Source organism: Megascapheus bottae, chromosome 10, assembly GCF_031878675.1.
Source record: "Megascapheus bottae isolate mThoBot1 chromosome 10, mThoBot2.hap1, whole genome shotgun sequence".
In the NCBI taxonomy this organism is placed as follows: domain Eukaryota; kingdom Metazoa; phylum Chordata; class Mammalia; order Rodentia; family Geomyidae; genus Megascapheus; species Megascapheus bottae.
In genome coordinates, this window is record NC_143518.1 from 17,700,225 (window position 1) to 17,723,507 (window position 23,283).

Below are 23,283 nucleotides of genomic sequence, written 5' to 3' on the forward strand. Positions count from 1 at the left end.
TTTTCCTGAGAGTTAAACAAGATTTAAGTAAGAATCAGGAAGAACACATGGAGAGGTCTCCTGTTCTTTTGTGTGGCTGAATCCAGTCATTAGTAGCCTGATATATGTTGTGCTTTATTGATTCTTTTTTTCTTTTTAAGGGAATAAGCAAGCTTGTCCATTGTGCCCTAAAGAAAAATTCAGAGCTTGTAATAGCCATAAGCTTCGTCGTCACCTCCAAAATTTACACTGGAAAGTCTCAGTCGAATACGAAGGTTGGTATTTTTGTCCTTAGGATAGAAAGATAGGTAGACAGACAGACAGACAGACAGACAGACATTGCAACATATACTTCATGACAAAAACTTGAAATTAAAACAAAAGGTAAGCCTGGCACAGGGACTCATGCCTGTAATCCTAGCCACTCAGTAGTCTGAGATCTGAGGATCAAGGTTCAAAGCCAGCCCGACACAAAAGGACCTGAGACTCTTTATCTCCAGTTAACCTCTAGAAAATGGGAAATGGGGCTTGGCTCAAGAGTAGGGCAGTAGCCTTGAGCTGAAGAACTCAGGGATAGTTCCCAGGCAGAATTCAAGCACCATGACCCACCAAAAAAGAAAAAAAAGTAAACAATGGCATCTACATACCGTGAAATGTAATACAGCCACTGGGAAGAGTACATTCTTCAAACAAAAATATATAGGAAAGAAGTGAAGACTTTATAACATTTCATTTGGATGTAAAAAGTTCCCCCACAAATGTGTGTGTTTATGTGTCTGTCACACACAAAGACTTGTATATGATCATGTGAAAATAGAAATTATCAAACTTGTCTGCAGTTTTCAAACAAACTGGGTTAAACAGGTGGTGTGACATACCTAGAAAAACCTAGAACTGGTGCCATAATCAGTTTCTTACTAGTCCTAGTTAGAGACACTCACTCACTCTCTTTCACATATGTGTGTGTGTGTGTATACACATATATATACACATATATATGCACATATATATAGAGTGTGTGTGTGTGTATATATATATATACATATATATATATAGCATAATTGCCTAGCATGAGCAAGTGTATGGGTTTAATTCCCCAGTAATGCGAAAGAGAAGAACACAAAATATGTATAGTAAATTATAATAGTTTCTTGCCCAAAGAAAATTGTTCCTTTAACTTAAAAGATCTCTTGTATCCTTCATTTAAGCCCTTATTTAACATTTAGATTTAGTTTCCAGGTTATTTCTTTCTGCGATTTCCTTATTCATAGGTATAGGGTTTCTCAGATACATTAAATTATTGGGTTATTTCACAATATTTAAGTAAATAGACATAATAGTTTTCATCTTTTCTTCTCTTTTATTTTGCCAGTGCTGGGGTTTGAATTCAGGACCTGGGCACTGCCTTTGAGCTTTCTCAAGGCTAGAGCTCTACTACTTGAGCCACAATACTACTTCTGGCTTTTACTGTGTATATGATACTGAGGAATAGAACCCAGGGCTTTGTGCATGCTAGGCAGGCACTCTACCACTAGGCCATGCTCTCTGCTCAGTATTTGTCTTTCATGAGCAAGTTTCAAAGTGGTTGCAAATATATTGAGTATAGAAGTAACAAGATGCATTGTTGGGATGACAGATGTGAAAGAAAGCTGAGAATGCTTACTCTTGAGTAAGGAAATAGCAGAAGAATATGACTCAGTGGTAGAGCAGTTGCCTACTGTTCATAAGGCTCTTGAGTTTTTTCTCAGCAACTCAAAGAAAACAAAAAAAGGAATCAGTGAGTTTAATCTTGACAAGTTTTGAGATACTGACCATAGATTAGCCATGGATCCTTAATAGGCAGTTGGAAAAAGTTATTAGTAACAAGAGCTGTGATTTAGGATTCCTTACCATGAGGAAGATACTAGAAATTATGAAAGGAATTAAAAGCTACCAAGGATAAAGCCAAGCCAGTGGCTCAGATCTCTAATTTTAGCTACTTAAGAGGCCAAGACCTGGAGGATCACGATTCAAAGTCAGCTTAGGCAGGAAAATCCTTAGACAATGAACAAGCAAAAAGCTGGACTGCAGTTGTAGTTCAAGCAGTAGAATACCAGCTGAGCAAATGTAAGGTCCTGAGTTCAAGACCTGGTACTGGAAGGATAAAAAAGTTGCTAAGGGCCAGGAGTTTGGCCTAGTGGTAGAGTGCACAAAGACCCGGGTTCGATTCCTCGGTACCACATACATAGAAAAAAGCCGGAAGTGGTGCTGAGGCTCAAGTGGTAGAATGCTAGCCTTGAGAAAGTCCAACGACTGTGCTCAGGCCCTGAGCCCAAGCCCAGGACTGGCAAAAAAAAAAAAAAAAAAAAAAGTTGCGTAGCCCACCAGTCTAAGGAATATCTACATTTTAAAATATGAGAATGAATAAAACCTGTAAAGTAGACTCAAAAGGGTGAGAAGAAAAACAAGTTCAAACGATGTCATAGATGAAGTAGAGTCATTATAGTGACAAATGCAGCAGGAGATAAAGATGATAAAGCTTAAGTTGGCAGAAAATAGATGAAAAGAACTGAATGCCAAAAATGTGAAATGACTATCCAAGATAAAATAGTCATGAAAGACCAGAATTTAACCTGATTTTCTGTATTTGTTTCTGCCTATCTCATGAACAAACTGAAGCAAACTCCACATAATTTTGACATTGCAAATACAAGGTTAATTCCAGTTATCAGTGTTTATAGTTTTTAATATTGAGTATTAAATGAACAATTATAAGACAACCAGTCCTTCTTTGTTGTAGGTTTCAGGATGTGCATCTGTCATTTACCTTGTAGACCAGTAAAACCAAACATTATTGGAGAACAGGTAATAAAATATTAGACTTTTTATTTTAGATTCAGTTGTCTTTAAAGAGTACAATATTTTCTTGCTTTCAAACTACATTTGATCTTACTCAAAAGCCAAGAAGCTATTCTTGATTTAAAAATAAAACCTGTTTAGCATTCCATTTACCTTAAAATTCTTATCTGAGTGCTTGCAGATGATCATGGTAGAAAAAGTATGAAATGTTTAAGAAGGAAGTATTGTATTGAACTTCTCATTTTATAGCTTTTACTTTCAGTGAAGTTTCTCCTGTGTTGAAAATGAAAACCCATTGCCAGATGTTAGTGGTTCATACCTATAAAGTAAGATCTGAGGATCAAGTTTCAAAGCCAGTCTACACAGGAAAGTCCATGAGACTTTTATCTCCAATTAACTGCCAGAAAACCGGAACTGGCACTGTGGCTCAAAGCCTTGAGCTGGACCCAGACCAGACCCATAGTTCAAGTCCAACAACAGACAATAAAAAGAAAAACAACCCTTTGAAAATGAATTTTGATCCCGGAATAAGTGCTTTAATATTCTGTAAGCTAATGTCCTATTATAAATTCCATACCCATTCATATATATATGTATATATATATGTATATATATGTATATATATATATAAATCCTTTGAAGTTGAAAGAACCAAGGAATTGAAATACCAATAACTTTTAAAAAATGTATGTTTTTTCAACACAAAGACTTTTTAGTAATATTCCTTGGGTGCCTTTTATCCTACTGGTGCTTGTTTTGTATTTTGAGTTTTTTTTTAATGGGATGGGGGGTAGGGGAAATGGTAAAATGCCAGGGGGAAACTTTTTATTTTTCTAATTAAATTAATTAATTGGTTTTGTATTTGTTTTAGTACTGGGACTTGAACTCGGGGCTAGGGTATTCTTTCTTAGCTTTTTCTCTCAAGGCTGTCAGGTACTGTACCATTTGAACCACTCCTTCATTTTGGAAAAAGTGTTCCTTGTGGGCTGTGAATGCAGTGTCTTGGTAGAGCATTTACCTACCATACATAAGCAGCAACAGCAAAAACAAAAAGCCCAAAATATTGTTATAAACGGTTAAGTTACTGCAAGAAACTGCATAAAAGCTGATGGTATACACATGTATTCCCAGCACTGGAGAGACAGTAAAGAGGATGAGTTGTAGACCAGCTTGAGCTATATGGCTCAGCCAGGCCACCTAGGTAGACTTGTCTCAAAAAAAGAAACAAAGGGATTTGCTATAATGTGGCAAGTGAAAGGAAGTAGCAGTCAAAACTGAGGAAGAGCCATTGGAGAAAGGTTTTGTTGGGGATGATAGTGGTGGTATTTTCAGGAAAATGAGAAATTCTGAAGAACTGTTTACTTGAAAAATTACTTGTTACTATGTTCCCAGCATTGAATCTGAATTTGAACTGGCTCAAATTTTCAGAAATCTTAAGAAATGATCGCCAAATACAGCTATCATTAAAAATTAAATTAAAAGTAGACAAGATATAAAATGAAAAGGCAAAGGTGATGAATATTAAAAACTCAACCATCCCTAGTTATTGTACTACATTTTACTATTATCTCTGCCCTTCCAGTTTTATCTGCATAGTATCATTACTTTCAAAAGGTAAAATAAAGGCCAGGAGTTTGGCCTAGTGGTAGAGTGCTTGCGTAGCATGCACAAAGACCCAGGTTCGATTTCTTGGTACTACATACATACATAGAAGAGCCGGAAGTGGTGCTGTGGCTTAAGTGGTAGAGCTCTAGCAGACTTGAGAAAGGCCAAGGACAATGCTCAGGCCCTGAGTTTTACCATCAAGTCTAGGACAGACTCTAGTGTATTTGCAACTTTAAACTTGTGTTTTACTATTGTACTAATCTATAAAAATCCCTATGTGATAGATATCCAGTAAAATGGGTGCCCACTACCATTGTATCATTTGTTCAGCTACAATCACCAGAAGGACCGACATGTTAGGGCATGTTAGACGCCATGTGAATAAAGGAGAGACTAAATCCAGGTACATTGCTGGTAAGTTGAGCCATCTCATTAACATATTGATAAGTAGATACTTCAATTCCAATAATCTAGTTGTTTTTTCCAGATCCTTAGATAATATATATTGATTTAACTAAGTTATTTAGTTGAGTACTGTTTTATTTGTGTGATGTTGCCAATAACATTAGAGCTAGTCATAATAGATTCCAACAAATAGTATAAGCCAAGCTTGGTGGTATTAACCTATAATCCCAGTACTCAGGAAGCTAAAGCAGGAGGATTTCAAGGCCATCTTAGAAGACTACACAACAGGACTTTTTCTTAATAACAACATAACTTTAAAAAAAAAACACAGCTGATAAATAGTACAAGCACAAGTGACAGTGACACTGAAGTAAATATGGATAACTTGACAGGTTATTCCTACTGATGGCTTTTAAGTCAGTAACTGTATTATAGTTATTGTACAATAACTAAAAGAAAGATCTTTATTTTAAGTGCTAACAGATCTCAAAAATGAAATGAACCCTATATTATCACTTAATTTCTCACAGAACCTCATTCATCATGGTTGATACTGTAAGATGGGTGGCATGCTTCTTCAGTGAGGATAGAAAAATATTTAACATTAGGAAAGGCTACTTTTGTTGGCATTATAGATGTCAACAAAAATAGATGGTTGCTATTTTGTCAACTTCTGATTGTAATTTTATTAAAATTCTACAGATAAAATTAACCCAAATTTCCCCACAGATGATTGTATTTATCTTTGCCACATACATATTTACCCATTACTTGAATTTATAGCTTAAGTATTTTGTTGTATGCCTTCTTTTCTTTTCTTTGTTTTGGTGTTTTAATTGTAGACACTTTCCCGCCTGGCTTTGAACTGTTATCCTTAGAGCTCTGCCTCCTGAGTACTTAGGATTATAGGCACGTGCCATGGGCACTCAGCCTCTAATATATACCTTTTTTGGGTTTGGTTTGGGGATTTTTTTTATGTGTCAAATCAGAGCCTGGCTGCTGCCCCTGACTTTTTTGCTATGCCACTTCAGCCATAGCTCCACTTTTGCCTTTTTGGTGGTTAGAGATTAGAATCTTTCAGACTTTCTTACCCAGGCTGGTTTCAACCCTTGATCCTAGGAATATAGGTTTTATGGTTTGAGCCACTGGACTTATATATTGCTTTAAAGAAATAGTAAAAGTCGGGCTGGGAGTTTGGCCTAGTGGTAGAGTGTTTGCCTAGCATGCACGAAGACCCGGGTTCAATTCCTCGGTACCACATACATAGCAAAAAGCCGGAAGTGGTGCTGAGGCTCAAGTGGTAGAGTGCTAGCCTTGAGAAAGTCCAAGTAAAATAGTAAAAGTCCAAGAAATAGTAAAAGCCATCTAAATGCAATTTTTTGTTTAAAACTATGAGAAATCATTCTGAAGGTCAGAATTTTTTTTTTTTTTTTTTTTTTTTTTTTTTTTGCCAATCCTGGGCTTGAGCTCAGGGCCTGAGCACTGTCCTTGGACTTTCTCAAGGCTAGAGCTCTACCACTTGAGCCTCAGCACCACTTCCGGTTTTTTCCTATATGTGGTACCGAGGAATTGAACCCGGGTCTTCATGCATGCTAGGCAAGCACTTTAACCACTAGGCCAAACTCCCGGCCCCAAGGTCAGAATGTTTTATTTTTTTTTTTTAATTTTTTTTTTAATTTTATTTTTTTTATTGTAATTAGTAAAAGGGTTACATGATATTTGCCAGATAGAAGGTGCATTAATTCACATACATTGATACCCTTTCACATGTCTTGGTACCCATTTCCTTCCCCCCCACACACCCCCCACCTGTCACTCAAACTGATGGAATACAATCATGCAGATGTTCATTTTCTAATGATTATATCACAGTGAAATGTACTTAGCACTCAAACTATTCAGACAAAACGTAGTACTTAAATAATCTTGAAGATACTGTAAGGTTTTATGTTGTCTTAAACTCCTCGTAGGTAAAATAATAAGAGATATTGTTACACTAGGCATTCCAGTATTACGAATGCATTTTCTTCCATTCATTCAACTAGGTTCAACTTTTTCTAGAGACACTGATGAATAAATCTTGTTTTAGTCTTTGGTTTGCTACTTTCTATATATCCATCCTTTCACTATAATACAAAATAATAAAGTTATGTTTGTAAGTGTATATTGTTTAAGATGTTTGGAATATCTTATATTTCCCTGAATGTTTTTTTTCCACAATAGTGTCTACTGCTAAACCGTCAAATGAAATTATGAAGGAAACAGATACAGATGTACAAGTTTGTCCTAACTATTCTATACCTCAGAAAACAGATTCCTATTTTAATCCGAAAATGAAGCTAAATCGGTAAGATCAATTCAAAATAGGGTTATGGGATATTTTGAATAATGAAAACCTTTTAAGTTCATATGTGTTAATATACTAAAATTAAAAATGATACAAAATGACAATCATCTATTGTAACATTTTCTCAAAATTATGGTTTCCTTTGTTTTAGCTACAAAGGCAGTTTCTTTACTAGAGAGTAAAATAGGACTTATTTTATATAGTTAAACTCAAATAGGCTTGTATCTTTGTAGGTAAGTTTTGTTAAAAAAAACTAAATGAATGTTTGTTAACTAGAAAGGAGTCATTGCTTAATTTCACTAATTTTTAGATCTTATTTATTAAATTAGGCATATATAATTAGATCATATTTCAAAAGTCTTTAGTGATGAAGCCATAGTAACTGAAAATTATTTCAGATTATTACTTCCTTCTAGGCAGCTAATATTCTGTACATTGGCTGCTCTGGCTGAGGAACGAAAACCTTTGGAATGTCTAGATGCTTTTGGAGCCACTGGTAAGTGAAGAAGATTTTTGAAATCCCATTTGATTTGTCCAGTATCTTAAGATGCTTATATGGATATCATATTTTTAAAAAGAAAACAACTTTTCCTAGGACTCTGTAGACATAATGTTTTATTTTATAAATTAATATGTATCTATGATATACAAACCCTTAGCCTAATTTTGATTATGTTCTAAAAACTAAGTGCCAGTGATTGTATATAGAGATTCCCTTCTTGAACACTCATTTGTTAAACATGTCATTTGAAATATGATGTTAAAATCAATGTTAATAAATTCTTTAATAAAAAAAAAGAAAACTTTTTTTTTGTACTTGGCTTGAAATCAGGCCTGATAGTCTTGTTTGGCTTGTTTGTTCAACCAGTGCTTTACCATTTGAACCATACCATTAGCCCAGCTTTTTCCTGGCTAATTGGATTTGGAACCTCAAAGACTTTTCTGCCTAAGCTAGTTGTGAACTCAGGTCTCAGCCTTTTGAATAGGTCAATTACATGAGGATCCACTTGCACCTGCTGACAAAAATGTTGTCAAATAAAACAAAATCTTGCTTTCTCCTCCCAAGTGTTAGGATTACATGCATGCTACCATGCCCACCTCTGATAAGGACTTTATAAGAAATACAACTAAAACACTATTATTATAGCTAAAAAGCAAGCCTTAGTTGCAATCCACCTACTTCAAGTTTCCCATCATTTTTAGATTGACAAACAGGAACATTGGGACCTGCTTCCCATTTCCCTCTATAGAAATGGAGTCTCAGACTTTTTCTTCCTCCGCTGCCCAGGAACCATGATGCTTTCTTTTTTTGTTTTTTCAGTTTTATTATAAAGTTGTTATACAAAGGGGTTACAGTTACATAAGTAAGACAGTGAGTACATTTCTTGTTAAACATTGTTAATCCCTTTTGTTTTTCTCCCACTCTCCCTCCCCCTGGAACCATGATTCTTGATTTCAGCCTTCCATGGGTGTTGACAGGCACTGTACCAGCTATGAGTTCAAGAGGGGGTCTCATGAACCTTTTTCCTTAGCATAGCCTTAAATCACAATCTCACTCTGTTTCTCAATTAGCTAACATTACAGGTGGGAGCCACCTGTACCCATGTTCAGAATAAATATTTTTTGATTGTTTCATGATATCTAAATTCCTTCTTAATCTACCATCCCTTCTGACCTTAGAGAGAGAGAATGTGTGTGTGTATATGTTAACCTTTGGCCTGGAATTTCTAACCATCTAGATTTTTATTGATTCTAGTGTCATCCATTGCACATGTAACATAGTTTGATCAGATTCAATAGGAATTAATTTATTTCAAGAATACTTGTTCACTGTAATCAAGAGCAACTGATAGCTCTTTTATGTTGTGCTGATCATTGCCTAGCCTTTAGTTTTAAATTGAGACTATTTTCGCAAAAGACCTAAAAATAAAGATAGAAGCGATAGAAAATCTCTAAAAAGCCACTGTACTACTCATTGAAATCTTCCTTAAGATTATTATATTGCACACTGGGAAATCTTGTACCAGTGGGTGAGAGAACATTTGTAAACTGTCCTTCATAAGTCCTAATGGGTAAAACAGTGTTGAAAAGAGAAACTGTTGAGCCAAAAGTCCCAGCTCTCTATGGTTTTATTACCATAGGAAATTGTGCTCAATTTTCTCATCTGTAACAGTAAGGAGTACTAAAACCCATACAGTATTAAAATTTTAAGTAAGTTAATAGAATTAAAGTGATTAGAACAATAATACATGGTTTAACAATTGTTATCTAAGTATTAGGTATTATTGTTATTGCTATTGTCATTATCATTAAGTATAAATATGATAAAAGTTATGAGATGATGAGCTGATATTTAGCAGGCCATATCCTCTGAATCTCTTGGAAATGAAAGGTGAATCATATTTTATTTCTCCCTTTGCCTCTACTGACCACATATCAGCTAAGCCCCAGATCTGTTTAATGTATCACACTCCTTTTCTATTCTGTATTTGCCAGTTTAAAGATTTGATGGTATCTATTGCTGTAATCTCTAATTAGTATCTTTGCTTATAGTGATTGCTCTGCCTCTAAGAATGTCTTGCCTGCTGCTGCCAAAAATAGACATTCCTCGGAGGTGGCACCATAATAATGTTACTTCTCAGTTTATTGCCCAGAGTACACATTGCTCAATAACAATTTAATATGTCCTTCATATTAATTTTTCCCAATATTTTTCCTAGTGTACTCTCTTTGTCTTTATTCTGGACTGGAGTTAGAACTCAGGCTTTACACTTTCTAGTCAGGTACTCTACCACATGAGTCATTCCAATTCCATCAGTCTTTTTTGTGTTACTTGTTTTTTGAGATAAAGTCTTGCTTTATGCCTGAGCTAGTCTTGTCTATGATCCTCCTATCTGTGCTTCCCCCATAGCTGGCATAACAGATGTGCAAAACTTTTTGCCCAGGCTGGCCTCAAACTATGATCCACCAGTCTTCACCTCCCAAGTAGTTTGGATTACAGGCTTGAGCTACCATATCCAACTTCTAACCTTTACTTTTTAATGGGCCTTTGGAAATTTCTATCAGGTTTGTAGCAGCTATTTTGTATGTTTTCAGTCCCTGAAGTGAGGATGTTCAGTCTTATAAATTTATTGTGAAGATATGAAAAGAATATATTTAAAGTCTATAACATATAGTAGATATTATTTCCATTTATAAGACATAATATGGAGAAGAAAGTGAATATTTCTAATACACAGGAGACCTTCTAATACATATTGTGCTGGGCTTGTATCATTTACCATGTCTAGTTAATGAATTGTTCCTTTTTTATGACCAATCTAATGCTATGGAAAACATGTGAGAAAGTGTTTTCTGATTGAATTCTTCTCAGTCATTTGTTTACATGTACAACATTGTTTTTCATTAACAAGCAAGCTTTTGTGCACTATTTGAAATTTTTGGTCCTGGAAAGTTAGTTATGCATTTTGGTGCTTAGAGTAAACTTCAGAAGTAGGACTTCAACTTCCCTTCCTCCTTTCTAGCAGAATAATCCCACTTTTATTGTATATTACATATCTTCCACTTTTTATTAAAAAGGTATAAGTAGAACAACAATATTGCACGAACTAAAATAAAAATTTTATTTGAACAAGAAGCATCTGAAAATTATAAGAAATATTAATAAAACCTATTTGGTACATGTTTTTGTGATAGTTTTTTTTTCTTTTTTTCTTTTTTTATTGCCAGTCCTGGATTTGGGCTCAGGGCTTGAGCACTGTCCTTGGACTTTCTCAAGGCTAGCATTCTGCCACTTGAGCCTCAGCAGCACTTCTGGTTTTTTGCTATGTATGTGGTACCGAGGAATCAAACTCGGGTCTTTGTGCATGTTAGGCAAGCACTCTACCACTAGGCCAAACTCCCGGCCCCCTGATAGCTTTATAGTGAGGAAAAATAGACTAGTAAGAGCTACTTATGAAAATATTAAGGTTTTAAAGGAATTTGTTATTATATTCCTTATTGTTTTTATTATTTAATAATTACAACTAAACCAACATGTTTTCTTTCCTATATCTCCTAAGGGATAATGGGATTACAATGGGCAAAACACCTTGGAAATGCAGTCAAAGTTACAATTAATGACATGAATGAAAATTCTGTGACATTGATCCAGAAAAACTGCCATTTAAACAAATTGAAAGTGGTGGTAGACAGTAAAGAGAAGGAAAGTGGAGATTGTCTTGGAGAAGAAGAACAAAATCTTGGTAACATTAAGGTGACCAAAATGGATGCCAATGTATTGATGCATTTGAGATCTTTTGATTTCATGTAAGTGAAAAAGATTTGCTACGTCACATACTAAATTGTCCTGGAAATTTTTTGAGGGGTGGCAAAGTCAGTTGAGAGTAGTTGTTTATTGTCATAAAGTTTTTAACATTATCCTAACATATGTAATAAGAAAATTTTCTAGCATTTCAAATAAAATATATGGGCCTGAACTTTTTCTTAGCTGATTTATCTTTACATTTTATTTTATATCATTTTATTGTATTAAAACAATTATGTATCTAAAAATCAACTTACAAAGGACTTCTTTGTTACTTTGTTTTGTTTCTATTTTTTGGTTTCTTGAGACAAAGTTTCACTATGTAGCTGAGGCTGGCATTGAACTAGAGTTTATTGTATATTATAGACTGTCCTCTAATTCTGAGTTCTTGGGCTTCTATCTGGCAAGTTGCTGGGATTACAAGTGTGCACTACTTTAGGATTTAAGGAATTTCATCATTAGAAATAAATATTATTTTGGTTACCAATTTGAGTTTAAATATATCTGATTTCTTTCTAATTTTAGACACCTAGACCCCTTTGGAACATCAGTGAACTATCTAGATTCTGCATTCAGAAATATAAGAAACCTTGGCATAGTATCAGTCACTTCTACAGATATCAGTTCCTTATATGCCAAAGCACAGCATGTTGCCCGGCGTCACTATGGATGTAACATTGTCCGAACTGAATATTACAAGGAACTAGCAGCCAGAATTGTGGTAGCTGCAGTGGCAAGGTACAGTGTGCCTAATATGATTTTGGTGTATGACTGAAAGTGATACTACAAATGTCTTATTTTTCAAAATATGCTTGGGATATAAATTCTGTATTCTAAATTTGGTATGCTTTAATGTATGTGTAATCTTACATTCTATTAAAACTTTAACAGTTTATATCTGGTGGAGACCAATGGTTCATATTTGTAATCCTCCCTACTCAGAAGGCTGAAATCTGGGGATCAAATTTTGAAGCTAGCTCAGGCAAGAAAGTCTATGAGACTCTTAATTTCTAATTAACCACAAAAAAGCCAGAAATGGAACTGTAGCTCAAGTGATAGAGCACTAGCCTTGAGCAAAGATCAGGGACAGTACCCAGACCCTTAGTTCAAGCCCTAATATCAGTAACACAAAAAAAGTTTGTATCTGAAGTATTTAGTTTACACTCCAACTTAAAATGTTACAACTAAAGTTGTAAGACAGAAAAGCCAGTGAAAATTGATTTCAGATCTGCCTATTTTAACAAGATATAGGGTATATAGCAGGTAACAACATGAAAAAGGAAAACCAAATATTTAAGTTAGATATATTTGTTTTGTATCTAGTTTTTTAGATAGACTGAATAAAAATTAAGGCTTATATTCTTGTGCAAAATGAATTTAGAAAACAAGAAGTTCTGTTTCTTGTCCAGATTTCTAGGTAGTTGAAAAAAAACCTGAAGACTATTTGAACACTTTTTACATGAAGATTGTTATGCTAGAAGAATAGCAAGTGGTTTATCTAGTAGGACTTAATCCAGAAAGTTATTAGTGGGGGAGGGGGGGAGGAACATGGCCTAGTGGTAGAGTGCTCGCCTAGCATTTATGAAGCACTGGGTTTAATTCCTCTGTTCCACACACACAGAAAAAGCCAGAAGTGGTGCTGTGGCTCAAGTGGCAGAATCCTTGGGAAAGCCGAAGGACAATGCTCAAGCCCTGAGTTCAAGTCACAGGACTGGCAAAAAAAATATTTTTTTAAAGTTATTCATGGCAGAAATGACTTTGACTAAAAATTCAGCAGCTAACTTACTATAACAGCATATAGACAGTACTCATATATATTTGGAAGAAGCGTGTACAGAAAAAAAATGAAAGAAATGTAATGAAGATAACAGGACCGGAAATAATGAAGCTGAAAAGCTAGTACTATTGCAAAGTTATGATACAGGAAAATGTCTAGAAACTGAACAGGCATACTTTATTACCTGTATTTCACTTTGTATAAAAGTTATAGTAACAATCTTTTTAAAAGCTCTGCTACTAAAAATTGAATTCCCCATCACTACCCATAGTTTACCAACCAGAACTGTTGTCAGTATTATGCCAGAGGAAAATAAACTTTTTAAATAAATTATTTCAAAATTTTATAGAGCTGCAGCACGATGCAACAAAGGCATAGAAGTACTGTTTGCAGTAGCTTTGGAACATTTCGTGTTGGTTGTTGTGAGAGTGTTGAGGGGGCCTACTTCAGCAGATGAGACCGCCAAGAAAATTCAATACCTCATCCACTGTCAATGGTGTGAAGAGAGAATTTTTCAGAAGGATGGTAATATGGTAGAAGGTAACCTGAACTTGAGTATAAATTAATGGATAAGCCTCTAATGAATAAGTGTTTATTACACTCCTAATTATATATATTATCCTTCGATTTTAAAGATTACAGTGCTAACTTTGTTATTTACTATACTGGACTTTGATCAACAGACAACACATTCCTGTGAGTTTATTACTATGTAGCTTTCTCGACCTACTCTTTTTTTTGAAACATTAGAGGTAACTTAGTTTCTACTTTCAACTAATGTTAGGAACCTAAGTCAGAATTACTTTAATCTTAGCTATTACAAAGCATTAACTTTTTAGGAATAATTTTTTTGCGTTTTTTACTGAATGTTAAGGCCACCAGTTATAAAATTAATTCAGTAAACACATCTCTGCTATATGCCAGGAAGAAATTGTGGTTCATGCCTTCATAAAGCTGTTTCTGGGACATAGGAAAAAATGCCATTTTTTATTAAATTCTTGCTGTTTCTGAGCTTTTATGCTCAAAAAGCTAGCACTGCTGGGTGTGGTAGCTCACACCTGTAATCCTAGCTACTCATGAGGCTGAATTCTGAGGATCAAGGTTCAAAGCCAGCCCAGGCACAAAAGGACCTGAGACTCTTATTTCCAATTAACTTCCAGAAAACAGGAAGTGGAGCTTGGCTTAAGAGTAGGGTGTTAGCCTTGAGCTGAAGAGCTCAGGGACAGCACCCAGGCCTAGTTCAAGCCCCATGATCCACCAAAAAAAAAAAAAAAAAAAGAGCAGATATTTTCTCTTGATGTTCACCTTTTCTGTGATGATTTAAAAACATCTACATCTTATGCTGACTTCCACATAAGTTTCAGTTTGTTTCTGGATTTTCTATTTTGTTCTAATATCTGTTAACACCTGTACCATATAGTTTAAAGAGGTTTTCAAAAGCATTATTTACTATCTGTTAAAGCAATTTCTCCTCAAAGCTTTTTTTTCCTCCCAGAATGATACTAATGCTTGGTTTTGATTTGGATTTCCTTTAAAAAGAAGAAAAGTAGCTAGGGATTGTGGTGCAGTGGTTAGAGGCTGATAGGTTAAATCCTCAACAGTGTAAAAAATTAAAAAGGGGCATAGAATAGAGGGAGGAAGGATAAGCAAATGCCGTCGTTGTATTCAATGTATTCCTTGTGTTTCACTTTGTGAAAAATGAACTGTGCAATTTGTGGACAGGAACAGAGGAGGGCAAATGAGGGAAAGCAAAGGAAAGGGCAAGCTGGTCCAGGAAGCAACCCCCCAGCAGGCTGAGCTGGAAGGATTTCCCAGCAGGAAAGAATCTTAGCTCCAGTTAACCACTGAAAAGCCAGAAGTAGAGCTGTGGCTCAAGTGGGAAAGCATTTACCTTAAGCTAAAAAGCCAAGAGACAGCACCAGGTCCTGAATTTGGGCCCCAAGACTGGCACCGAAAAAATAAAAATTTTAAATTAAAAGAAATAAATAACCCCGCCAGGTGGTGGTGGCTCATGCCTGTAATCCTAGCTTCTCAAGAGGCTGAGATTGTGTTTCAAAGCTAGCTCAAGATAAGAAAGTCCCTGGGACTCTTATCTCCAGTTAAAGACCAAAAAGCTGGAAATGGAGCTTCGCCTCACCTGACAGAGCACTAACCTTGAGCAAAAAAATCTCAGGGACAATGCTCTGGCCTTGAGTTCTATCTCCTTGACTGGTACAAAAACAGAAAAAGTAAATAACCCAATTGGCATTTTATTTCCATTACATAAAGAAGGTAAATACTGTAATTTTAAAGCTTCCCACAAATACTTTTTTATTTTATTTCTTTAAGTTCTTTAGTACTGTGGTGGTAAGGGAGGGTATTCTGTTTTATTTCTAGGTAGCTGCTCTACCACTTGACTCATGCATTGTAATCTTTAAAGTACTCTCACATTACAACTGTGTACTGTGCTATTTAATGTCATTAACAGAGGTAGAAAGAAATAAGGGACCTATGTTCCTGCCTGGGTCCTGAGTTCTGATGGACCTGAGACCATTCCAAGATAGTCAGTGATCAATCCAAAAATGGCTTGGAATTGAAGGAGGCTGTGAAGAGAGTTTCTGATCTAAAAATGACATTCTGAGAGCTGTTAGGGTATCTTAGTGGTCTGATGTATGTGAAGCTCTGGGTTTGATATCGGCACCATTTAAAAACTAAAAATAATAATAAATACAGCCAGCTGGGTGTGGTGGCTCACATCTGTAATCCTAGCTACTCAGGAGGCTGAGATCTGAGGATCGAGGTTCAAAGCCAGCTCGGGCACTAAAGAACGTGAGACTATTATCTCCAACTAACCACTAGAAAAGGAGAAATGGGGCTGTGACTCAAGGGGTAAGGTGGTAAACCGCCTTGAGCAGAAGCACTCAGGAGAGTGCCCAGTCCCAGAGTTCAAGCCCCATTATCCACCAAAAAAAAGAAAAAAGAAAAGAAAAGAAAGCCATGTACCAGTGGCTCATCCTAGCTACTCAAGAGGCTGAGATCTGAGTATCACTGTTTTGAAGCCAGCCCAGGCAGCAAAAGTCCATAAGACTTACGTATTTTGATAGTGACATTGGATAAGGTTATATAACACTTATTAGGCCTCATTTACATGTGCTATTTGTTTTGGAGCCATTATTGCATCTTACATTCTAACCTTGTGTTCTGCTCAGCTTTTTCATTTATAGTTGGAGCCATGCCTCCAGTTCCAGTTTTTTGCCAGTTAATTTAAGTGTCTCACAGATTTGTCTGCCTAAGTTGGCTTGCTTTGAACCTGGATCTTTAAATCTCTTGAATAATTAGGATCATAAACACGAGCTACCAGTGCCTGGCTGATTTATACACTGTGAGTTATATATCAACATACGATATAAATTACACCCGAGTCAGTTAACTCGGCTTTCAGGAGGCCATTTGACAGATTTCTACTGTCTAAGCTTTGATTGTCTAATCTGTGATTGAAATATTAATATCCTTACCTTCAAAGAATAATGATTAAAGATTCAAAATACATTTAGAATTCTTAGCATAGTACCTGGAACATAGTAGATCCTCAGTGTATACTAGCTACAAATAATTACTATTTGCAGTCGTTATTTCTCCTTTGATCTCTATTTATTCACAGAAAACCCATATAGACAGTTACCCTGTAACTGTCATGGAACCATGCCCGGAAAGACAGCAATAGAACTTGGACCTCTGTGGTATGTACTTAAACATAATAAGATTCAAAATGGGCTGAAATAATTGGTTTATTTTCAACTTATGATTATATGTGGTAAGCAGCAATTTTGTTTTTATGTCTGAGTAAGCAGTTAGGACTCCTCTCCCTGAATGATCTCAAAATGTTTTCAGTGGAGCTGTGATTCAAGTGGTAGAGTGCTAGCCTTGAGCAAAAGTATCTCAGGGGACAACACTCAGGCCCTGGTTCAAGCCCCAGGATTGGCATTCCATTACCATCTGCTACATAGTGACCCTACTCAAATATCAAAGCTAGAGAGAGACATTAAGAATAACAGGCTGCTGGATCCAGAAGGAAGATCTTCTAGCCTAGCTCTCCTAATTTTTTACAGATATGGAAGTCATGGCACATTTTTAAATGCTTAGTAAAACTTACTACACAAATAAAATGGCACAATCAAGGCCATAATTTCTCCTAGGACTATGGTTATCATTCATAGGGATTGTTCCAGCCTTTACGCTCTTCGAGGGAATATCATCCCATATTCAGGTTATAGTTCTCCTTTTAAATCTCTTTTTAGTGTTTGAGCTCTAAATTCTTTCTTAGTATATCTTACATTCATCATTTGACCTTTGAAATTCTAAATAATTACTACCCTTAGTATTCATTGAGAATATATTTTATAGTAGGTATCATATATGGACCATCTCATTTAATTCCCATAAGTTTGTGAGAAGTTTTAATTTCAAGATGAGGAATACTATGCCAGGTGTGGTGGTTAGTGCCTGTAATCCTAGCTACTCGGGAGGCTGAGATCTGAGGATCATCGCTGTTCTAAGCCAGCCTAGGCACTAAAGATAAAGAACTAAAGGGCCAGGAGAGGAGTCTGACCTAGTGGTAGAGTGCTTGCCTAGCATTCATGAAGACCCAGGTTCAATTCCTCGGTACCACATACATCAAAAAGTCAGAAGTGATACTGTGGCTCAAATGGAAGAGCGCTAGCCTTGAGAAAAGCCCAAGGACAGTGTTCAGGCCCTGAGTTCAAGCCCCAGGACTGGCAAAAATAAATAACTTTAAAAAAAAAAAGATAAAGAACTGAAGAATGTCAGACTCATCTCCATTTAACCACTAGAAAATGGGAAGTGGTACTGTGGCTCAAGGGTAGGGCAGTACACTTGAGCTGAATAGCTGAAGGACCACAGAGTTCAAGCCCCATGACCCACACAAAAAAAAAGAGGAATACAAGACTCAGACAGTAGTAACTTCTAATGTTAACACAACTAGAAAGCAGGACCAGAGTCCAGGTTTGTTTGAGTTCGAATTTCGTATTTTGTCAGTTAATATAAATTATACTAAACACAAATTAAATAGGAAGCATACTAGATTTTTTGCCTGGGCCATTTTTTAATTATCCCACCACAAATATATACACCAGAATTAAGACTGACTGTTTCTGACTGAAATATGCATTAACACCATGGGTTCCTGTTTAGATTTATTAACATTATGTTTCTATTTAGAGTTATAGGATTTTATAGGGTTAACTTTGAATTTTATATTTGGGTATGTCCTCCATATACCTACCAGTACATCATAGTACTGTGTAACTTGCTAGGGCTCACTAATTCTTACAGATTTAATGTAAATGAATTTCTTCAGCTAGTCTTACTACCTTAGAAAACTGGAATGATAAAGGAAGTAGAGAATAACAGTGTAAGTAGTACCAAATCATAGATTTTTAATTTTCAGTGTTTTACTTGTAGTAAAAGTTATGAAGACTTATTTTTCAAGGAACATAAACATTTTCCAAAGCCAGTTTTGTGTACTTTTTTCCAGGTCAAGTTCGCTCTTCAACACTGGATTCCTCAAAAGAATGCTATTTGAATCTCTTCATCATGGTGTGGATGATATTCAGACCCTCATAAAGACATTAATCTTTGAATCAGAGTGTACTCTTCAAAGTCAGTTTTCAACTCAGACACCTTCAAATCTCAAGAAACAAGGTTATATATACTAGTTTGTTAGTTTACAGATTGGTCCTTAAAAATATTCTTTTTAATCTTTGGTATTATGTGTCTTACCTCCCCTGAGTCTCAGGGCCTAGGCTCTGCCCCTGAGCTCTTTTTTTTTTTTTTTTTTTTTTTTTTGTGGGTCATGGGGCTTGAACTAGGCCTGGGTGCCATCCCTGAGCTCTTCAGCTCAAGGCTACCACTCTACCCCTGGGCCTAAACATTACCTTTCCCATTTTCTAGTGATTAAATGGAGATAAGAGTCTCAGGTCCTTTTGTGCTGGGCTGGCTTTGAACCTTGATCCTCAGATCTCAGCCTCCTAAGTAGCTAGGATTACAGGCATGAGCCACTGCCAGCCTGAGCTTCTTTTTTGCTCAAGGCTAGCACTGTACCACTTGAGTCACAGTACCACTTCTAGCTTTTTCTGTTTATGTGTATGAATGCAGAGCTTCATACACGCTAGGCAAGCATTTCCAGCCCAAGTCTCATGATTTTGCACAACTACCTTTTTGTAAACTTTAGTAGATTATAAAGAGCAAAACGTTTTTTGTGACTTTATTACTATGTCTACTTTCTAGAAAAAGAGACCTTAGGGAATTACACAAGTGGTACAGCCAAAAATTTTGGATAAATCCCATTGAAATTCATAAGAGGCTTATGTTTATCACTCAGATAATTTTTTTTCTCAGTACCAATAGGCTTTTGTAGGCTAATCTGGCTGTTGATAAAGAATGAGCCTATTAAACATCCTAATGCTGTTTTACATAAGAAAAAGCTGTTGTTAATATATAAGGTTAAAATATTTAATTTGGGCCAAGTGCAGTGGCTCACGCCTATAATCCTGGCTACTCAGGAGGCTGAGATCTGAGGATCATGGTCATCAAGCCAGCCTAGCACTTAAGTCCGTAAGACTCTTATCTTCAGTTAACTACCAGAAAACTGGAAGCAGTGCTGTGGCTTGAGGTGTAGGGCAGTAGCCTTGAGCTGAAGAGTTCGGGGACAATATCCAGGCTCAGAGTACAATTCCCATGATCTACTCCCCCCCAAAATATTATAAAATCTGTTTTAGGCATAAAACTTCATATATATACACACACACAATAATGTAGATAGAATTACATGAAGATTTATTGCAACACTAACTTGCAATATCATCTTTAAATATTGCTTTCCCATTCTTCTTTTAGAAGAAAATGAAGTACTTATTAAAACCACAGATACCACAACAGATCATCTACAAGGTATGAATATGGGTATGTAAATACGTATTACTAAGCATCAGTGTGCCTAATCGCAGAAAGGTAGAAAAAAAAGAGATGGCCTCAGTATCCTCCTATTCTCAAATGCTTACAACAGAACAATAAAAATTTTAAACAGCGTTCATGTAACTTAAAGTCTCTATTAGCATGTATTGTTCATGTTTCTAATATGGAGCAATCTAGAGAACTTGAAGAACAATGTGAACTAAAATAGACTATTATATGATAAAGGTGGCGTATTAAGACTAAATATCGGACATGCCCTGGTGGTTCACACCTGTAATCCTAGCTACTTGGAAAACTGAGATCTGAGGGTCATAGTTCAAAGCCAGCTTTTATCTCTAGCAAAAATGTGGAAGTGGAGCTGTGGCTCAAGTGGTAGAGAGCTAGCCTTGAGCAAAAAAAACTCAGTGACAGTACCCTGGACCCGCACAGGGGAGAAAAAAAAAAAAAACAAACTACAGATATTCTAATTTAGTTTAATTTATCTGTTGGAGAATTAACAGAAGTGTTGAGTTAATCTGAATAAGAAGTAAAAAAGCATTATTCGGCCGGGAGTTTGGCCTAGTGGTTAAAGTGCTTGCCTGGCATGCACGAAGACCTGGGTTCGATTCCTCGGTACCACATACATAGCAAAAAGCCGGAAGTGGTGCTGAGGCGTACAGCTCTAGCCTTGAGAAAATCCAAGGACAGAACTCAGGCCCTGAGCTCAAGCCCAGGACTGGCAAAAAAAAAAAAAAAAAAAAAAAAAAAAAGCATTATTCTACTTCATTCTTTTAATTATATAACTTTAAAAAGGACCCTCAATTTCTTAGCCTAAATCTTCAGAATAAGTTAAAACATAAATATGCTTTTAAGACATTCAGAATCTCTTTTAAGGTTTTTTTTGTACATTTAAGGAAATAGACTTATCTCTGGGCTCTTCTTTATCTCTAAAATTCGTAAGTTTATTTTAAGACTGGTTTGTCAGCACAACATACAGAGGAGGAAAAATCAATATTCTGCTTCTGATGTTGCTAATAAGGTCTTACATGGCATTTTTGTCTCATTTTCCTAGAAATTTGTTCTAAATCTGGGTATTTATCCTTTTACTATGTGTTTGTTAGTTTCATGTGGGCATAAAGTCAGATTTTACTGGAAGAGTCCCAAATGGTCTTGTTGCAGAAAGTCAACGATTTAATAATTATGTGAATTTTTTCATTTCATGTACCATGTTTTTTATGCATCCAATTTCCCTTCTGAATACTTTTACGAAAACGTAATTATTTTTCCTAAAGATGGAACCTTCCCTAAATGATCAATTTGTAGTCAACCCTTATAGTATTTGCTTGCATTCTTAGCAGCTCAAGAAGCTGAGATAGAAGGATCATTGTAGCTCACCGGCTCAAGACCTGTAATATTAATAATGACATGTTGAACATTCAAGCAAAATCTCATGTTATTGGGTATTTCATTTGTGTGTCTGTGTGTATGTCTGTGTCTGTGTGACTTTGGGAAAGATTGCGAGAACCTAACTTAAGCCTTAAAGTCAGCAGTGAGCTCATATATTGTACTTTTATCAGTATTTCTGTAAGCCTTTGAAACTTGTGTGTGTTTGTGTTTACTGAATTCTTATTATGTATCTGGTGCTATACAATTGTAATACAAATAAAATAAAAGGGATGATAGAACTTGAGCTCTGAATGGTGTTGTATTGGCAGCAGTGAATTGTTGTGAGGTGAATGGCTAGTAGATGTTTCCCTGCAGGAGAAAGTTAAGTCTTGAAGTTGAAAAAGGTAGAAGGAAGTTCTGACTTAGTAAATATATTAAAATTGAGTAAATTAAAGAACCTCGTTCTGAGAATTAAGATTGAATAAGTAGGTTTAAATGTGTGTCAACAAGTTTTCAGGTGGTAATACATAGTTATCAAAATTCTGGGATTGTGTTTGTGTGTGTGTGGTACTGAGGTTTGAACTCAGGGTTTCACACTTACTAACAAATGCTGTACCATTTGAGCCATGCCTTCACTTAGCTTGTAGTCTTTATTAAGAGAATATTAACTGTGTATAAATGTATGTTTCATTTCAGGAAAGAGAAAAAGCCATGAAGTGATTACAAATTTAGCCAAGAAGCAAAAGTCTGATGTCAGTACTGAACATCCTCCTTTCTATTACAATATCCACAGACACAGCATTAAAGGAATGAATATGCCAAAGTAAGGCACTAGTGAATGGCAAAAAGATGTCATGTTTTAATAAAGTTGTGACTTAAATATTCAAGAACCTAATTTCTTTTCTTTTACTTTTGGCAGGTTGAAAAAATTTTTGTGCTATCTTTCTCAAGCAGGCTTTCGTGTAAGCCGAACTCATTTTGACCCAATGGGTGTTCGTACAGATGCACCTCTATTACAGTTTAAATCTATCCTTCTACAGTACAGCACCCCTACTTACACTGGAGGACAATCAGATGGCTATGTCCAATCATCACCTGAAAATTCAGTGGCTGACAGGGTTGAATAACAGGTTGAGTAATAAGAAGTGGCTGCAGAAGGTGGCAATCATAGAGAAGAGTTTATTCTCAGGTGTCTGTACAGATGGCCCAGTAGTTGTATGCCAACTTGTATTTCTTTTTCTATTCAATTCAGTTGTGTAAAAATAAAGAGAAAAAAGAGGTACTGATGTTTTTATTCAGAAAATTAGCTCTAAGTTAATCAGTTTTAGAACTTTGTAAGTTTTTCTTATTTAAAGAAAACAAATTTTAATGAAAAGTATTTCATAATGTGAACTATCTGACTGGGATCACCCTATGTTTAATAAGTTTAGAAAATTTTCACACAGATAGCATTTAGAAACAATTACATTGTAGAAGTGCTTCATTTTTTTTAGGGGGGCAGTGTTGGGGAATCTTAACTCAAGGCCTCAGGCATACTAGGCAGCAATCTGCCACTAAAGTACACCCTTCAAATTAGTCCTCTTTCCTTGATCTCAGTAGCTGGCATGCACAGTTGTGCCCTGCTATCCTTTATGATTCTTGGTGTTTTTCTGTGTATAATATACAGAATGAAGTTGAAGCCTTTTACAT

At 35.9% G+C, this 23,283-nt stretch overlaps 1 protein-coding gene across 4 annotated transcripts in view; it reads left to right on the forward strand.

The window, feature by feature from the left end:
• Trmt1l (tRNA methyltransferase 1L) overlaps nucleotides 1-22,876 on the forward strand; it is a 31,206-nt gene extending 8,330 nt beyond the window's left edge. Inside the window, exons 3-15 of one of the 4 annotated variants that reach the window (XM_090340238.1) lie at nucleotides 141-254; nucleotides 2,759-2,823; nucleotides 4,707-4,836; nucleotides 7,051-7,174; nucleotides 7,573-7,670; nucleotides 11,236-11,482; nucleotides 12,006-12,218; nucleotides 13,607-13,797; nucleotides 16,898-16,976; nucleotides 18,791-18,957; nucleotides 20,152-20,217; nucleotides 22,291-22,417; nucleotides 22,514-22,876. In XM_090340238.1, the coding sequence (XP_090196364.1) occupies nucleotides 141-254; nucleotides 2,759-2,823; nucleotides 4,707-4,836; nucleotides 7,051-7,174; nucleotides 7,573-7,670; nucleotides 11,236-11,482; nucleotides 12,006-12,218; nucleotides 13,607-13,797; nucleotides 16,898-16,976; nucleotides 18,791-18,957; nucleotides 20,152-20,217; nucleotides 22,291-22,417; nucleotides 22,514-22,721 (1,829 nt within the window). In that variant the 3' untranslated portion in view covers nucleotides 22,722-22,876. The remainder of the gene's footprint in view (nucleotides 1-140; nucleotides 255-2,758; nucleotides 2,824-4,706; nucleotides 4,837-7,050; nucleotides 7,175-7,572; nucleotides 7,671-11,235; nucleotides 11,483-12,005; nucleotides 12,219-13,606; nucleotides 13,798-16,897; nucleotides 16,977-18,790; nucleotides 18,958-20,151; nucleotides 20,218-22,290; nucleotides 22,418-22,513) is intronic. The other 3 variants (XM_090340239.1, XM_090340242.1, XM_090340243.1) reach the window with 3 other exon arrangements.
• The last annotated feature ends 407 nt before the right edge of the window (nucleotides 22,877-23,283 follow it).